This window comes from Podarcis liolepis (genome assembly GCF_965112155.1).
Source record: "Podarcis liolepis genome assembly, chromosome: 3".
Classification (NCBI taxonomy): Eukaryota; Metazoa; Chordata; class Lepidosauria; order Squamata; family Lacertidae; genus Podarcis; species Podarcis liolepis.
This window is the reverse complement of record NC_139557.1, coordinates 83,621,113-83,639,235: the sequence shown is the minus strand read 5'-3', so window position 1 is coordinate 83,639,235 and position 18,123 is coordinate 83,621,113. Positions and strand designations below refer to the sequence as shown.

At 42.3% G+C, this 18,123-nt stretch overlaps 2 protein-coding genes across 5 annotated transcripts in view; both read left to right on the top strand.

Moving 5' to 3' along the window:
- The window catches only part of HEATR5B (HEAT repeat containing 5B), a 44,984-nt gene extending 39,770 nt beyond the window's left edge, over positions 1-5,214 (top strand). The window contains exons 34-36 of the mRNA XM_083496730.1: positions 706-857; positions 3,225-3,438; positions 4,648-5,214. Coding sequence (XP_083352856.1) covers positions 706-857; positions 3,225-3,438; positions 4,648-4,952 — 671 coding nt within the window. The 3' untranslated portion in view covers positions 4,953-5,214. The remainder of the gene's footprint in view (positions 1-705; positions 858-3,224; positions 3,439-4,647) is intronic.
- Positions 5,215-9,915: 4,701 nt separating this feature from the next.
- STRN (striatin) overlaps positions 9,916-18,123 on the top strand; it is a 55,337-nt gene continuing 47,129 nt past the window's right edge. For 2 of the 4 annotated variants that reach the window (XM_083496838.1, XM_083496837.1), the window contains exon 1: positions 9,916-10,364. In XM_083496838.1, the coding sequence (XP_083352964.1) occupies positions 10,071-10,364 (294 nt within the window). In that variant the 5' untranslated portion in view covers positions 9,916-10,070. The remainder of the gene's footprint in view (positions 10,365-18,123) is intronic. The other 2 variants (XM_083496840.1, XM_083496839.1) reach the window with 2 other exon arrangements.

The window sequence follows — 18,123 nt, the reverse complement described above, 5'->3', positions numbered from 1 at the left end:
GACTGTTCTCATAGGAACCAAAACTGGTGTACTTATTTCAATAATCATATTGCTATTTCTGTTAGATCTATAAAATTAAAAGAGAAAGGAATTAAGGATGCATATGGGGGTGTCCAAATCATCTTTGGTGTATTAGTGCTTCTTTGTAGAGTCCAGCATCCTCCTTTAATGCCATAAAAACCCCATGTTTGTTGAGTTTGACCTTCTTCATATATGGCAAGAGTATTAGGATGTATGAGCAATTCAGCTCTTTTATTAACAAAAGGGGACTGATTTGACAAAATAAAAGTGTGTTGCATATTTTTAATAACAATAAATAATCAGAACAAACAGAGGTATACTGGATTATTAAATATATCAATATTTTTAACAATTACGTTATTGTGAGTCATTCTGTATGTTGCCTATGTCTGTGGAATGTAGTTTGTAAAATCTCATGGGGATCAGTAAATCTTAAACCTACTTTCCAGAAACATATCAAGTGCAAACCACTTCCATGTTATATCATAGGGTGGTGGTGGTTTTTACCACCAAAAAAAAATAGACTGAAAGGGTTGTGCAATAAAACATTATTATTCTTTAAATCAGAAATATTATGTTTATTTTCCAGTATTTTCTTACTTTGTAATTGAGAAGTTTCATTTTGCCTATTTCAAAACCGTTTTGGTATAAGCTCTCAGCCTGTTTCCACTGGATTTTTTTCAGAGGCCTCAAGGCCTATTCTGGATGAAGTCAGCATGCTTACAGCTATTGCACTCTTCCTTTGGTCAGCAAGCACAGAAATAATTGGCGTGCAGTCATTACAGAATGGCTGCATGAATAGATTCAAAATGGCACTGAACTCATCTGATCCTTGGGTGAGTATTCCATTTTCGCCCCAATGACCCAGCATTAATTACAAGTTCACTCTCCCTAAAGCTACCATTTGTGCAGTTAAAAAAACCCTACATGTAGTCTAATTCTCCTGTGTGTATAAGATGTTCTCAAGTGGGACTTCATTTACACAACTTAACCTACGTATAGCCATATATCAACATAAAAAAACATTTCTATTTTGACTTCAGGTTCAAGATTGGTTAATGTGGTGTAACATTTTAACAAACCAAAGCTACCATCTTACTCGAAAAGACAGGGATTCACTTTATAGTAGCAATGCTTTCTTACAGCTTTTTAATAGTAAATAAGTGGTACAGGACCTCAAATAGGTAATAAAGGTGGGCTATTTACAATATAAAAACACAAAAATACTTAACAAACAAATAGTAACAGACAAAAAGAGTACCACCTCCCTACAAATTTTAAAAGGCCATAGATTGTTTAATTAGCCAAAAACCTGGGAAAAGAAGAATGTTTGTTTTTTGCCTGGTGCCTAAATATATACAGTGAAGGTGCCAGGGGAAGCCTTCCTGAACATAAACCTGCCAATAGTGATCTAGGAACATTAACAATTGATGATACCATTTATAATAAACACAGAGAAAAAATTATTCAGAATAGGAAATAATTCAAAACTTTAAAAAGACATTTTAGCTAATCTACACATCCTTCTGCCATATAATAATAATAATAATAATAATTTATTATTTGTACCCCGCCCATCTGGCTGGGTTTCCCCAGCCACTCTGGGCGGCTTCCACAGAAACCAAAAAACACTAAAATATCATACATTAAAAGCTTCCCTGAATAGGGCCGCCTTAAGATGTCTTCTGAATGTCAGGTAGTTGTCCATCACCTTGACATCCGATGGGAGGGCATTCCACAGGGCGGGCGCCACCACCGAAAAGGCCCTCTGCCTGGTTCCCTGTAGCTTCGCTTCTCGCAATGGGGGAACCGCCAGAAGGCCCTCGGCGCTGGACCTCAGTGTCCGGGCAGAACGATGGGGGTGGAGACGCTCCTTCAGGTATACAGGGCCGAAGCCGTTTAGGGCTTTAAAGGTCAACACCAGCACTTTGAATTGTGCTCGGAAACGTACTGGGAGCCAATGTAGGTCTTTCAAGACCGGTGTTATGTGGTCTCGGCGGCCGCCCCCAGTCACCAGTCTAGCTGCCGCATTCTGGATTAGCTGTAGTTTCCGAGTCACCTTCAAAGGTAGCCCCGCGTAGAGCGCATTGCAGTAGTCCAAGCGGGAGATAACTAGAGCATGCACCACTCTGGCCAGACAGTCAGCGGGCAGGTAGGGTCTCAGCCTGCGTACCAGGTGGAGTTGGTAGACAGCTGCCCTGGATACAGAATTGACCTGCGCCTCCATGGACAGCTGTGAGTCCAAAATGACTCCCAGGCTACGCACCTGGTCCTTCAGGGGGACAGTTACCCTATTCAGGACCAGGGAGTCCTCCACACCAGCCCGCCCCCTGTCCCCCAAAAACAGTACTTCTGTCTTGTCAGGATTCAACTTCAATCCATTAGCCGCCATCCATCCTCCAACCGCCTCCAGGCACTCACACAGGACCTTCACCGCCTTCACTGGTTCTGATTTGAAAGAAAGGTAGAGCTGGGTATCATCTGCATATTGATGAACACCCAGTCCAACCCCCCTGATGATCTCTCCCAGCGGCTTCATATAGATGTTAAAAAGCATGGGGGAGAGGACGGAACCCTGAGGCACCCCACAAGTGAGGGCCCAAGGGTCTGAACACTCATCCCCCACCACCACTTTCTGAACACGGCCCAGGAGAAAGGAGCGAAACCACTGTATAACAGTGCCCCCAGCTCCCAACCCCTCTAGACGGTCCAGAAGGATGTTATGGTCGATTGTATCAAAGGCCGCTGAGAGATCCAGCAGAACCAGGAAACAACTCTCACCTTTGTCCCTAGCTCGCCGGAGATCATCAACCAGTGCAACCAAGGCAGTTTCAGTCCCATGATGAGGCCTGAACCCTGATTGGAAGGGATCCATATACTGTTAATTAAAAAAACAAAACCTTGCCATGTTACTAACTGATTCCTCAGCAGTAAATGAAGTTTTACCATGTCTTGAATTGTGATTTTCAAATATGGAACAAAATCAATTATCCCAAATTATTCGCACTCTGTGTAGTTTCAGAGTTTGTACCATGACAGATACTGTTTATTAAACAGATGAAATGACCAAAGACATAATTACCAAGTTACTTGACCATTTGAATTGCCTTGTTTTCACTTTTCTTTCATGAACCATTATTAACATTGTGATGGTTTCACTACCAACCCTAAACTAACACAGCAATCTTTTTTATTGTGATTAGGTTCAAGCCAAATGCTACCAGCTTCTGCTTTCTGTATTCCAACACACCAATCGAGCCCTCTCAACCCCCTATATCCATTCGCTGGCACCAATAATGGTTGAGAAACTGAAAAGTGTAGAGATCAACCGCCCAAACAACAAAATGGAGCTTTTAGCAGTCCAGGAAGGAATCAAAGTTCTTGAAACACTGGTAGCTCTTGGAGAAGAACAGAATAGTAAGTAGCTTGAATAATAATTCTCAAATTGTACAGTACCTGTAATAGTTCTTTTTCTAAAGCTAATTGTCACAGTGGGAGGAATGGTTTCATAGACTGTGGCTGGGGAGAGAAGGATTAAACCTACACCTGGTGTTTAATTTTAAATACTATACAGCATGATTACTAATCATGTCATTAATGCACTGAGGATATGCTGTATTTTCCTAGTTCAATCAATGTCACTGCTAACAGACCTAGTGGACTCCCAAAAGCAACGTCGCCTTCAATTTTAAGGAAGAAAAATAAATGCTCCCAGGTTTGGAACACACTACCCTAGAATGTGGCTTTTCCCAAAGAAATTAGTTTTTGGAAATTATGAATTTATAGATCATGGACTGTATCCAATTGTGTCCCTTCAATCACAGATTATTTGACCCAGTAAAGGCTTCCATGAGTGGAAGAGTGAGTCAGGAAAAAATAGCTGCTCCCCTTTCCCACTGTGTGTCTCCACCTCTGCCAAGAAATACCGGCTCCAGAAGATTTGACTAACTCTTAGAAACAGTGTAGGAGGAAACACAGGCAGCTGCAGGAGAAATGGGGGAGGGGTGTAAAATTCACTTTCCTCCCTTTTCTGTTTCCGGGAGATACATTTCAATATATCCCAATCACCCTAGTCTGAATCTGTAATAGGCATAGAACTCTCACATTCTAAAAAGCTAACCTATTTGTTTCAATTGGTGAAGCAGATGTTGCATTATTGATTTTTAAAAACCAAGATGGCTCTTTCAGTGAAAAGGAGCAAAGGTGGTCTGCACATGCAGATGGTTCGCTTGTGCTTCAGAGTGCACGCAGCAAACAAATCTGTAATAGTGCGGGTTACATGCTTTGTGATATGCTATGATAATTCAACAGAATCAGAATCAAAAAGATATAATAAATGGCACTTGTTCTTCTGCAGGTTATATATTGCTAAATGTAGTTTTATCCTATATCTGCCCCCATGGTAACGCAGTACCTTAGGGAAACATTTGGCTGTTCTGGAACTGAGCACAGTGTGGAGTTGCGAGGCGGTCCTAAAAATAGTTCTTCAGCTTTCCTTTTTGGATTTGTATTAGTCAGAAATGGATTGAGATTTTGGAGTTTTTATTCTTTAACAGAAATAAGTGAACATGATGCTCTGAGTTCAAGTCCATAATTTTAAATCTGTTCTTTTTTTTCTCTCCTTAGGAGTCCCACTGCTTGCGCTTCTTGTTCCCACCCTTATTTCTTATTTACTGAATGAGAATGCTTTCTCTTCTGCATCTGTGGTCTCAAAAGAACTTCATGAGTTTGCCCTCCAAGACCTAACACGCATTGGACCCCTTTATCCTCATGCATTCAAGACAGTCATGGGAGCAGCCCCGGAATTGAAAATACGGCTGGAAACTGCAGTGCGAGCAAGCCAGGCGAGCAAAGCAAAGGCAGCTGCCAGGCAACCACCACCCACAGTACATTCCACTCCAACAATTAAACTTAAAACTAGCTTTTTCTGATTTATTCTTGTTGGAACCAATCATAAAATCGATCACCATGCAATATATCATTCCTTTTGTGTTACTGAATAGCACTCTCTGTATTTTTGCATTGTTTGTCTGTGGCTATCCACTAGGGGTTTATGTTCCTAGGTGTGTGTTATAACTTGAAATCTGTGCATTTTAAGGGATGTAATATTATCTATATGTACATAGATTTTTATGAAATGGAATAAGTTTGATCATGCATCTGAGTCTGTGTTAAACTATCTCCTGTAACAAAGTGTTTTGTGTGTTACTTGGTGGCCTTTATTTTTAGACTTTTAGAAATATCAGGTTCAGTGTGTGGTTATAAAAGCTGGGTATATATTTATTTTCCCTGGGCAAATTCACTGACGTGAGGGGGGAAAGGGCAGGCCTGCCCATAAGGCCATGTGAGGCAGTCGCTTTGAATGCTTCACTGCTAGCAGAAAAGCAGCACTGGTTTCCAGCAGCACAGGTAAGGGAGGCTTGTGGGGTGGCAGTGGGGCATCAGCAGGGTCAAGCAGCAAAACAGGAAGTGCCTTCCCTGAGGGGGAGAGTAGGAAATTCGTGTACATTAGTATTTATCTAGTAATGTCAGATACACAATACACAATTTGTCAAGCCTGTTATGTCATGTAAAAAAAAGAAAAGAACCACTGGCTATAGCCAGATTCGACAGGGATAGCCGTATTTGTCTTGCTACAACAAAAACAAGAAGACATCTTTGGTATCTTTTAAGACCAACACATTTATTGTAGCATAATATTGCATTTACCTAAAATCCAGTTTGTCAGATGCATGCTATGGTGGATAGATACCTCTTTGTAACAGGCATAATGTGTGGATATCATTTACAAAAAATACACACAACATTGCAATCAAAACTCCATTGTGAAAAATACTTAATAGAACAAAAATGTGACAAAATTGCACTTCTTTTTGCAAATGTTCCTGTCAAGACTACTATAGATAGGTAGCCGTGTTGGTCTGCCATAGTCAAAATAAAAAAATTCCTTCCAGTAGCACCTTAAAGACCAATTAAGTTAGTTCTTGGTATGAGCTTTCGTGTGCATGCACACTTCTTCAGATACACTGAAACAGAAGTTGCCAGATCCTTCTATATAGTGAGAAGGTGGGGAGGGGTATTACTCAGAAGGGTGGTGGGAATGGGAGATTGGCAGATAGCTGAGATGAGCCTGTTGACGACTCTTAAAGACTGTAATAGGTCTTACAGGGAAAGGCAAGGGGTGAGAAGGTGAGAAATGGCTTAGACTACTATAGACCAAGATGACCCATGGAAAGACAAACAAGAGGCCAAGACCCTATGTTTCTTTTCCCCCACATTATTTGGTTCTTTACTAAAAGAGGTGTACTCTTAGGCAGCAAGTTTATTGCCAATTATATGTCACAAACACAGACCACACCAGCAGCTTGTTATCTAGTACAGTGGTACCTCGGGTTAAGTACTTAATTCGTTCTGGAGGTCCGTTCTTAACCTGAAATTATTCTTAACCTGAAGCACCACTTTAGCTAATGGGGCCTCCTCCTGCTGCTGCTGCTGCTGCGCCACCGGAGCATGATTTCTGTTCTCATCCTGAAGCAAAGTTCTTAACCCGAGGTAATATTTCTGGGTTAGTGGAGTCTGTAACCTGAAGCGTATGTAACCTGAAGCGTATGTAACCCGAGGTACCACTGTACAGAAAGCATTTTCTATAAGGAGATAAAATTGATTTTCATAATACTTCTATGTCTTCTGTTAAAAAAAGGACCAGCAACTAAAACAGTTTCATTGAACAACAGAATCTTCTGCTTCACAAAGTAGCCTTGCTTTCCTCTGGTAAAGCTAGTACAGGACCATGAAGTGAATGGGCAGTGGATGGTGTTCATTCTCTGCTAACACTAAGCCCCTGTTGTCTGAGCTTTCCACAATCTAGTTTGATCTTAGAAACATTTTCATGCTTCTGGTTGAGAAATGTCTGCGGGCCTCGCACATTACGTAAGATCAGTTCTCTAAGTTATGGATTTTTCTGAAGGGTAGGGCTGTTTTGATGTCATAGATTCCTGAACTGTTTGCAGTAATAGTGTGGGAGTTACTGAATGATCTTTATAACTAAAACAGGCTGGACAAGATATATATATATCTTGTCCAGCCTGTTTTAGATCATATATATATTTAATGATTCTCAAAACTTACGGATCCCTGACAATTTTAAAAATGAAATTATTACCCAACTAGCCTGATAATCTATTTTCATACTTTAAACATACTGAAAGTGTTCTATGAGAAATGTGAACTATTGTGGCCCACAATGAAGATAAGAGATGGATGCAAACAGCGTTTGTATAAAAGCCAGCTGGCAGGGTGTTTTTTTTTATATGCATAGAATTGCATCCAAACTGCACAAAGAATGCATGCAGGAGACAGAAGACTGGATATGGTTGTCACAGCAACTCCTAATACCAAAATAGTTTATTGGAAGGAGACTGGTTCATGACAGTGGTAGGCGTAATCCGCTGCCCTTCACCATCTCTGGTGTATAGCTTTGGTCTGTTCCTTCTGATTATGAGACATTATTCCAACTCTGCAAGCTTCCTAACCGAGCTTCCTTCAAGTAGGATGGGGGGGGGGCAGGGCTTGAGGCTTATGAACACCCCATCCTACTTGAAAATCTCTGCTTGTCAGAGCTCTAATTGTGACAGCAAAGCACATACTGCAGTACTTAAGCAAACCAACTGTGACAGTAAACATATATTTTCTTAATAAGTGATCATTACGTAATAATTGCAACTCTTTGAAGTTAATTTTGTTTTTAACTTTTAGGCTGTAGTTTTTTGTTTGTTTTTAGTCTAATAATACCAGTTTTCCATTTATCTCAGTAAAACCACCCTATAAAGTGGGACTGGATGACTAGGAGAGGCTGACTTAAGCTGTGTCTTTGTTGGCACAAAAATCAGGTCAGTTTAACAATGATTGCACCATAATATGCAACATGTTGGGATCTTCAGGAATAGTGTTGCATGGTCATCCTTAATCTTAGTCTCTAGATTCTAGAGTTAGAGATTCCTGACCCAAAACCTCTGTGGTCCAATCCAGTGGGAAGCCTATTTCAACTCAAATCTGCCCAATATAAATGGTGAAGGATCAAATTTTAAAATAAAGGAGGCAAATGAATGCGGGTGTCTAACCAATTACTCCCTGGAAGTCTCTTCTTTTTCCTCAGCTGAGCTCCAGAGCAGTAGTCTCTGCTGAAAAAAAGGCACTGCTAAAAGAAAGGCACAGAGCCGCTTCCTTTGTTACCTTAACAATGCTTAGCTAGAAGGCCACTATCGCATCGAGAAGCGAGCCTGGCTGTTTCAGGAATTTGAATCCTGAACTCAGAATAGTTGCACTGGAGTGCAGCAGGAGTTAAAATGTAGTTTGCACACTTTAAAAATGTCTTCATATCTAGTAGTACACAAAGGATAAGCAAACCAGAATAGCTGTTATGGAAAACAAGGTTTAAATAACACAAAAAATTATTAGATGCTTTGAAACAGCTGTGAGCTCAGTACTGCAGGAGGAGCTCAGTACTGTGGAGGAGGAGACGAATCCAAGAAATCAATATAGAGGAACAAAAGAAATAAAAATACCATAAGAATATCTCACAGTTGTTCTATGAAGAACTAACCCACAACCTGAAGGGTGGCTGATCTAATCAAAGAAGAATGGAAAATTCTGCATAGGATTAGTTCTCCAGACCTTCTCTTAGTCAAAGAAATGAACAAATAACTAGTGAAGGTTTTCAGTAAAGTGTCTGGATTGGGTTGCATTGTGAAGGTTTATCCTTGTCAGGTTGTGGTTTAGTGGTTAGAATGTTGGACTAAGAGACCAAAGCGCAAAACCCTACTCAGGAAGTTCATTGGGTGACCTTGGCCCAGTCTTAGCTTAACTCACCTCATAGGGTTGTTTTCTGAGGAGAAAATGAGGAAGAGCCGAGGAGGAGAACCATGAAGGCCACCTTGAGCTTAGAGGAAAGGTGGATGTAAACACAACAAAGCATAGGCATCATTTATAGACTTGGCAATAAATGTCATCTGTTTATCTAGGGGAAGAGAGGAATCAATAATCAAACAATGTCTCCATTGGACGGAAGCAGAAGCAACTGCTTCAGGGAGTCAGGTGCTGGGACCAGGGGTGAGCTTATGAAGGACAGAGGTGTGTGCGCAGCTAGGTGGTCAGTCCTTCACCTGCAGCGGAGGACGCTGTTTTCGCTATTGCCAGTGGTGTAGAATGAGTCAATTCCCAGTTTGATCAGATTCTGTACTGGAAAGGGGAGACCTCGTGTCCTTTGCCTCTGATCCCATCGCCGGCTCCAAACATCGCTTGTAGCAGTCGCCTCTTTTTTGCCTAATAGGATCAGCCCTGATTTTAGCTTCAAAGAGGCTCCTAGAGTATCGATAGGTTGTGTAAACAGGGATCAAATGCAAGCGTCTGCATAATTATTTTTGTAAGATGCTTGTGCACGTGTAGCCTCCCCCCCTTTTTAACATATGTTTGCATTTTAAATATCTAAAATCTCAGTGCACCCGACCGTAGACTATTCAGAAGTAGCATGTTCAGTCCTCAAGGAAACTTCAGAGCTTTTAAGTGATATTTCACCAGCATACAGTAGCTTCCTTTCTTCCCGACCACGAATGATGCACAGTCAACTCTCTCCTATTCGCAGCCATTTAATCCTGAGCAGAGAAAACGGTACGGAAGGGCAGTTACAGAAACCATTTGCGACTAGCGACTTGCATAGAATAGCCTTCGGCGCCTCGCTCTCGATTCCAGAAACCGGGCGGAAAACAAAACGAACTCCATTTCCCAGCATGCCCCGGGCCCGCCCTCTCAACGCTCGTTCCCCTCCCTCTGCCGTGTCCCTAGCCGGGCGCCGTAGCAGCCGGCGGGGGCGGCTGTCAGGCGTCTGACGGCGGGCAGGACGCGCCCAGTTTGTTGCTGCTTCCACTGAGACGCGGCTGCCTGACTAGCGGGGCGCGGGCGTCGTCGGCGTCGTCGTCAGCGGCGGCGGCTCCAGGGGCTGCCCGGCGGTGGGGACTGCGTGGCGGCCTCGGGCCGCGGCGACGGCTCCGGCCATGGACGAGCAGGCGGGGCCCGGGGTCTTCTTCAGCAACAACAACAACAACAACGCGCTGCTGCTGCCGCCGCCTCCGGGCGGGGCCGGGCAAGGGCTGGAGCCGGGGGAGGCGGCGGCGGCGGCGGCTGCAGCCGTAGCGGCGGCGGCCGGAGGCTCCTCGGCGGTCCCGGCTCCGGCCTCTGCGGCGCGGGCTCAGTACAGCGTCCCGGGCATCCTGCACTTCCTGCAGCACGAGTGGGGCCGCTTCGAGGCCGAGAGAGCCGAGTGGGAGGCGGAGCGGGCGGAGCTGCAGGTACCGTCCGGCCGCTTTCCCTTCGCCTTTCGCCCCGTCCGGGCCGCCGCCTCTTCTATGCAAACATCTCCACACGCGCGACTCTTCCTTCCCCTTCTCCGCCCGGACCTGTCTGCTGTTCTTCTCTCCTCCCTCCCTCACCCATCCCTCTCTTCTCCGTTCTTCCCCATCGGTTGGAGGGTTTAGCCTCGGAACTGTGGAGGAGGAGTGTGCCTCTGAGCATATGCAGAGCGCCTTTGCCTTGAGTGATTACTGTCAGCGCGCACTCGCAACCTGGGGGTTTCGGGGAGGGTTTCTAGCTTGTCTAAGCTGGCGGGGTCTTTCTTCTGAAGAACCAAAGCCCTGGTTAGTGCTAGGCGGGAAGGGGCTAACAGGAGAGCTTCCTTTGACAACTGTTAGCTTGGGTCAGGCTTGCCTGTAGGATGCACAGATGCTTGGTGCCTCGATAATATTATGGTTTTGGTCCCAGCAGAACATGAGTTGTGTATGTGCCTCCTTGCTCCACATGGGAATAGAAAAGGAGAGAGGATGTGATCTGGTAGTTGCCCTCCCAAGTACTACCCTTTTGAGAAGGAAATTATCAGAGATTTGTGTGATGTCTGTTAGTTGTCTTTAACCAATATAGAATTGATGCATCCCGCATGTAAAACAGCTTTGTTTTGGAATGTTGACTCAGTATGTGTGAACATTTTTCAAAGCACATCACATACATTGTCTGAGAAATACTTACAACAGTCCTGTAAAATAGAGTGATATTAATATCCTCACCTGCTGAAGGCAGTTCCATTCAAATGGCAAGGGCCTCCTCCCTGTTTCTCTGTGCCCACTCACCCATCTTTCATGGAGGCCTGTAGTGGTTAGAGTGTCGGTCTAGGATCTGGGTTCAAATTCCCACATGGCCATGAAGCTCCCTGGGTGACTTAGGGCCAGTCGCTGCTTCTCTGCCTAACTTACCTCACAGAGGTGTTGTAGGGATTAAATGAGAAAAGGGAACATCATTTACAGATACCAATTTGAGCTCTCTGGCAAAAAAAGTTGCACCAAAGCCCCACAATATGTTGGCTGAATGGGATGCAAATTTGGCAGTTGGTTTATTGTGGGGAAAGTGTGAGGTCAGTAAGGGTTTTTTCTGATGCGGCATTTAGTTTCTTTGGCTGATGGAAACAGGGCTCCCTATTGTAAGGAGCTGTAGCAAGGTTTATGATTCTCAAGCATTTCAGAAGCACTTCTTTGATGTGTTTGTACCATGTGTGAAAAATCTATGTCAGACTAGTTGGTAAAGAAAGTGGAATGGAAGGATGTACACATGCATGTTCTGTCAGTATAGGCATACATGTGCAAAATTAGACAAAACCTGCAAGGTGTGGAGTTTGCTGCATGTTCTTACATCTTGGGATATTGTGACAAGCCTTTGGACCCTAAGTTGAAGGAAGGTGGGGGAGAATCACTGACACTTATGATAGAAGGTTTTAAGATCTCCAAACAGCATGCTCTGTAGTAGACACGCTAGCTACAGTGGGAGTTTTGCTCAGCAGATGGTTCAATTACTGTGGCCTTTACTAGGTATTTCAATTTTTAGTGGGTTCTTAAAAGCCTTAAATGTACAAGTGCAACAGGATGAAGATTCCTTCTGCATTCCAGATTGTGCAAGAAGCTACCAACATAACTTGGACTTGGTAGTACAGGCAACTCCCCATTTATGCAGGGATTGCATTCCGGGTCATTGTGTGCTTGTGTGAAATTATATGAAATCGGAAACCCATTGGAAAAGCCTGCATAAAGCCCCCACCCCACCCCCAGTTCCTCCCTTTTAGTGATATTTCAGTGATGTCGTTATGACGTTTCTGGGTTACTTCTGGGTTCGGGATATGTGCACTTGTGCATGATCACGCACGTACTGGTTGCGTCCAAAACGGGAGCTGCCTGTAGGTCTTCGAGCCTGAACTTGTCATAGGCTGCATAAAGTCCCTGGTGAAGACACTTATCTCTGCTGTGTCTCCTTTTTCAGGTTGAGCAAAGGCTGATTGAGTGGTTCATGGTTATCTAATATTGTAGAATAGCCTCTGCTATTATTCCACATGAAAGGTTGTTGTGTCATTTGAAGCAAAAAAATGTGCACTTCACTATCATCCATAGATAGCATGAGTTCTGAGATGCTCATTAGCTGTACAGCCGATGATAGTTTGCCACAGAGATGGTTGGAAAAACAATCAAGGATCAATAACAGATTTGCATTGAAATGGCAAATGTGAATCATGTAAGCAAGTATAAGGCACATTGGGGCAAAACATTGCAACTTCACATATATGCTTACATGTGACTGGCCAGGAAAGACACCTTGCTAAATTCTGTGCTAGAGAGAATTAAGAAAGGAATTGAAAATAAAACTGCCCTGTCATAATCCCAATTTTCAAAGCTATGATACAACCACACTTGGAGTCCTGTCCCGTCCTGCTTGCAGACTTCTTCTAGTTGGCCACTGTGAGAACGGGATGTACTTTTCATCGAACACAGCAGGGCAGATAAATGCTAGTATAGGTAGTTGCTAGCTAGCATTTGTGTATGCAGAGAATAAGGTTATAAACCCTTTCTCTCCACCATTTGCTGTATTTTGTTTGTGCTGCTGATTGGTTTAAGTGTTTGTTTATCTATTAGATGTTTTTCATAGAATCATAGAATTGTTGAGTTGGAAGGGACCCCAAGGGTCATTAACTCGAATCCATTGCTTCCTAGCCTCTGGTGTAGGAGAAAACAAGCTTGTTCCATCCTCCGTGTGGCAGCCCTTTAGATATTTGAAGATAGCTATCATTTCTTCTCTCGTCTCGTCTTTACCAGACTAAGCATACTCAATTCCCTCAACTGTTCCACATAAAGCTTGGTTTGATCATGTTGGTCACCCTCCTCTGCACACATTCTAGCTTGTCAATATCCTTTTAAAATTATGGCACCCAGAACCGGACGCAGTACTCCCATGTCCGACCAAGGCAGAATAAAGCAGGAAAGTTATTTCTCTCGATCAGGACTCTATACATTTGTTGATGCAACCTAGAATAACATTAGCTTTTTTTGCTGATGCACCTCACTATTAACTAATGTTAAACTTGTGGTCTACTAAAATCCCTAGATTCTTTTAACATGTACTACTGGCAAGCCAGGTGTCCCCCATCTTATATTTGTGCAGCTGGTTCTTCCTGCCTAGGTGTAGAACCTTACTTTTGTCCCTATTGAAATTCATTTTGCTAGTTTCGGCCCAGTTCTCCAATCTGTTATGGTCATCTTGAATCCCAATTTTGTCTTCTGTGGCATTGGCTACCCCTCCCAGTTTGGTGTCATCTGCAAATTTGATGAGCATGCCCTCCACACTTTCCGTCCCATATTGTGATCCTGATTATTTAAGCATTGAAAAGTGGAGGAATGTACCTCCATGTTTGCTCAGTGCTACTGGTTAAGCTTGCTGTAAAGGTGCAGTCCTTTATACATTTACCAAGGAGTAAACCCCATTGTACACAATAGGATTTGCTTTCAGAAAAGCCACGGGTATGATTGTGTTGCAACATTACCAAGACAGATAAGTAGTGACAATAGTGCAAAGTGTACTCCCTTATGGGGTTATTGTGTTCGTTAAAATTTCATAGCCCAAAACCCTACAAGGTACTATAATCGTAGCAGAATTAAGAGTCCTAGTCTGTCTGTTGTAAGCTTAGTATTTTTAGTTGCCTTCCTATGAATGAAAGTGTGCAAGTAGAAATAGAAAAAAATCAAATGTTCCTATTGAACTAAGAAGTGAAAAATCAGGTTAAATTATGTTTCTCACCTGTGAAGAGTAAATGACTTGCAATTTGTGGAATAGTTCTGTGACTAGCTGCCACTTCTCTGGTATTCTAAACTCTGACATTCTAGATTCAGGATAATCTAGTTCAGTGGAAAATTAAATATTACTGCCTGCGCAGGCGAGTAGTGTCATTTCAGGCAGTGACAATAGGGTTTGACTGACATGCGCATCCATGTTTGTGTTCTTTGTATTATGTGCACTTAGGAATATAGGAAACTGCCTACTGAGTCAAACTATTTGGTCCATCTAGTTCAGTATTGCCTATACTGACTAGCATCAGCTCTCCGGGATTTGAGGCAGGGTTCTTTCCCAGACCTACCTGGATATCCTGGGGGCAGATACTGTACCTACCACTAAACTACATCCCTTCCCCTAATGCAAATAGAGAAATCTCACATGTTATATTTCAGCTTATGCTGTGTTTCTCTTTCACAATTATTCTACATGAGCAAGTGAGACTTAATGCTTTCAATATTAATTGGCTATAATCCAGGAAACTCATACCTTGTTTGGCACATTTTGCTGGACTCCTATTTTCTGGGGAATGGCAAATCCCCATGCCACATGATCAGTTTTAAAACTTCAGGCAGATGGCTTTGAGATCTTCTTATTTCTGGGAGATCCCAAGGCCACAGGATTTTCTAAATTACCAGAAGTAGCTTTCAGGATTGCTGTGGTTGATTTACTGCCATCATCATACAATGATATTCTTTTGAAGTTAAAGCATCTCTGAGACTAAATGCAATTCTATGCACATTTATTTAGGATTAAGTTCTCCTGAAGTGGGCCTGCTTTCTGAGCACTGCATAGAATTTCTCTACCTCCTAAAGATTCAAGAATGAAATGGAATAAAGTAACAGTCAACACTGGAGATATAATCTTGAAAGGTTCTGCTGGAGCAACTGCAAATTGTGCAGCTTTTATTTTATTTTCTCCTTGGGAAAGTACATCAGATTGGAAAGGTGACATCTGAAAGTTAATTTTCCTCCTCTAGAAATAGCGCTCTGTAGATTATAGGCAGATGGTACTATAAATGTAGATGTACTGTTTGTCCCACTGTTTGTGGGAGTGGGAAATTCTCATACCATAATAGCAATGGTTTTTGAGAACACTTCTTGGTTTAAGCAGTCTTTGGTCACAAGTGAATAGTAATTTATGTTTTCTAAAGAAAATCCTTTTGATGGCTGCTTTTGCTTCGGTGACGAGAAAATGAGTTTTTGGTAGAAGTTTATGACCCTATGTTGGAATGGTGTATTTATTACCGGAGTAGAGCCTACTAACAGTGTGCTCCTGTACACAATCAAGCAAAGGGTTACTTCCTCTTTAGAAAGCAGAACAGAAGACGGCTCATGCAAACGGTATTGCCCTGTTTATTTACTTAATACATTTATCCCTCACTCTTTCGCAGAGTAGCTTACAAAAAAAGGTGAATCATCCATATAAAATACAAAAAAACCACAGTATCCCAACAAATATTAAAAACACCAGGGAAAAGCACTGCCATTTTTCAAGGATAAATATGTTTTTTTAAAAAAAGCTTTCTTCCACCTGGCAAAAAAAGACAGCAGAATTTCACCAGCAAGTTACCATCACTCAAAAAGCCTTCTGTCTGATTACTACCTGCCACACCTCAATCAGCAGGCATATATGAGAAATCCATTCAAAGTTGACTTCCTTCAATGGGCAGGCCGACACTGAGAGGCACTTAAGGTACCTAGAAACTGATACTGTAATTACAACCTTTGACTTTCTTTAGTTTTTTTATCATTTTAAAAATATAAGAAAAAATAGCCTTTTATGAATTCTTTTATAAACTCTGTGGGTGTAGGAAACCAGCACACATTTATCAAAGATAGATTTGGGTTAATGCTTTCCTGTGCTTTAAAAAATGAAGCAGATTTGTGTGTGTGTGTTTTGCATAGCAGCACATATACTGAAAACTCAAGTTGCCATATCGTCTTTGTTTCTCATAATATGCATATTAGGATCAGTCAAGTAGTAATCCTTTCCATTATTGAATTATTTTGTACTGACCCTTGTTCAGACTTGTCCCTCCACTAATGGAACGGCTTCTTCCATTTGTGGAAGGGATGGAGATCCAGCAGAGGCTCCCAATGGATGAAGCGAGGAGGTGATTTGTATTGATTCCCCCAGCCGTGTATCCCATCCTTTTCTAGGGGGCCACACTATCCTTCTGAGCAGCACTGTAGGGGAAAGGAGGAATCAGTAACAATTGCCTTCCCTCTCCTTCATTGAGAGTGTCCCATGAGCATGGTTACCTCAGGCAGCTGATTTTGGGTGTCATGAATGGGCAGGAAGTGGTTAGTTACCTGGTTAATTTTTATTGTGTATGTACTCTGAGGGAGAGGCACTTAATGAAATTTTCTGTCTCGGGTACCAAAATCAGTTGGCCAGCCTTGCACCTTGATGTGGGGTTGAGGTGCTATTTCCTATTCCGCCTGTGGCAGCATAATGTCTTGGGCCATCCCTGCTCATGAGAACTCTGGATCTAACCCAGACTGTTAATTGATTTCCAGGTAAACCTTCAAACGATATTAATGCCTTGTGCAGGTGCTGTGCAAAAGCTGCATTTTGTATGCAAAAACATATGAAAAGGGCTACTAGAATTGAATACAATAAAAACTGGAGATTTAAACCTGAACACTTCATTGATCACAGCCCTTTAAGTCTGAGGGGCTCTGAATGCTCTGCAAAAGATTGCAAACTACACTCTTAGATAGGTGGGAGAATCATTGGTTGATCCAAGAGATCATCATGGGAAAGCTGCACTTAGAATAAGCTTTCCACACATGTATCCACCAGGGTAGTTCCAAATCTGCGTCCCTGTTCTTATTGCTAGCTCACATTGGGGTTTCTGTCTGATGGAGGTGCATGCCCCTATCTAGACCCACCAGTTTTTAAGCACAACTGAAAATGGGGCTTGTATCAGTTTGTGATTTAATGCTGCTCTGGCATATACTTGCTACTGATGTTTTGTTTATTTGATTTTATTTATTAAATTTATATCCCACCCTTCCTCCCAAATGAACGCAAGGTGGGAGACAGTAAGTGATAAAACATCTTTAGAACTGTTCCAGTACTGATGCAGAATGGGAAAGATGCTATAACCTGAGCAATTTAATGCACTTTCCCCCTTTCCAATGTGATACTTTGAAAAAACACACACAACTACCTGACCCAAGCCAAAGCTGTCAATAAAGTGTGCTCCGCATCATTCAAAATCTTCTGTCTTGACTTAAAATGCAAATGTATTTGAAGCTTTTGCATCAACTGTTTGGATCGCAATTTATTCTGTCTTCTGTTTTGTTTTTGTAATCATCGCCTGTTCTAATAATACCACAGTCCTTCAGGCTATATATAATAAACACACTGCTGGCAAACAGCATTGATAGCACTCCAGTCATGTGATTCTCTCTCCCCCCCCCCCTTAACTTTATTGCAGAAATGATTAATTGTCTAGAGCACAATTAAATGCATAGTATGTGCATATATGTGTATGTATATGTGCACACATGCCTGTATGCATTTGGCTAAATATGGAATCCGATTTGGAAAAAAGATTGAGTGCAGCAAAAGATGGCGAAAGCCTCAGAAATGTATTAGTCTTACCAGCTCAGGTTGTGCAACAAGTTTTCAAGATATAAAGTGAAAGCTTTTTTTTAAAAAAGAGATTTAGGGTGATAGCCAACTAAGCCTTACCTTTAGTATGAAATAAAGGGATGTTTCTTGTTTGTGTCTCATTTAATTTGTCTTTTTGGGGTTGAAGATTCTGACTAAATAGCTGCAAGATTTCATTCCCACAACTCAGACCTTAAAGGAACTAAATGTGGGATTAGGTTCTGTGTGTCCCAAGTGGTTCCTGGGCCCCAGATAAACAGTGGCAATCAATGTTTAAGTCCGCCTTCA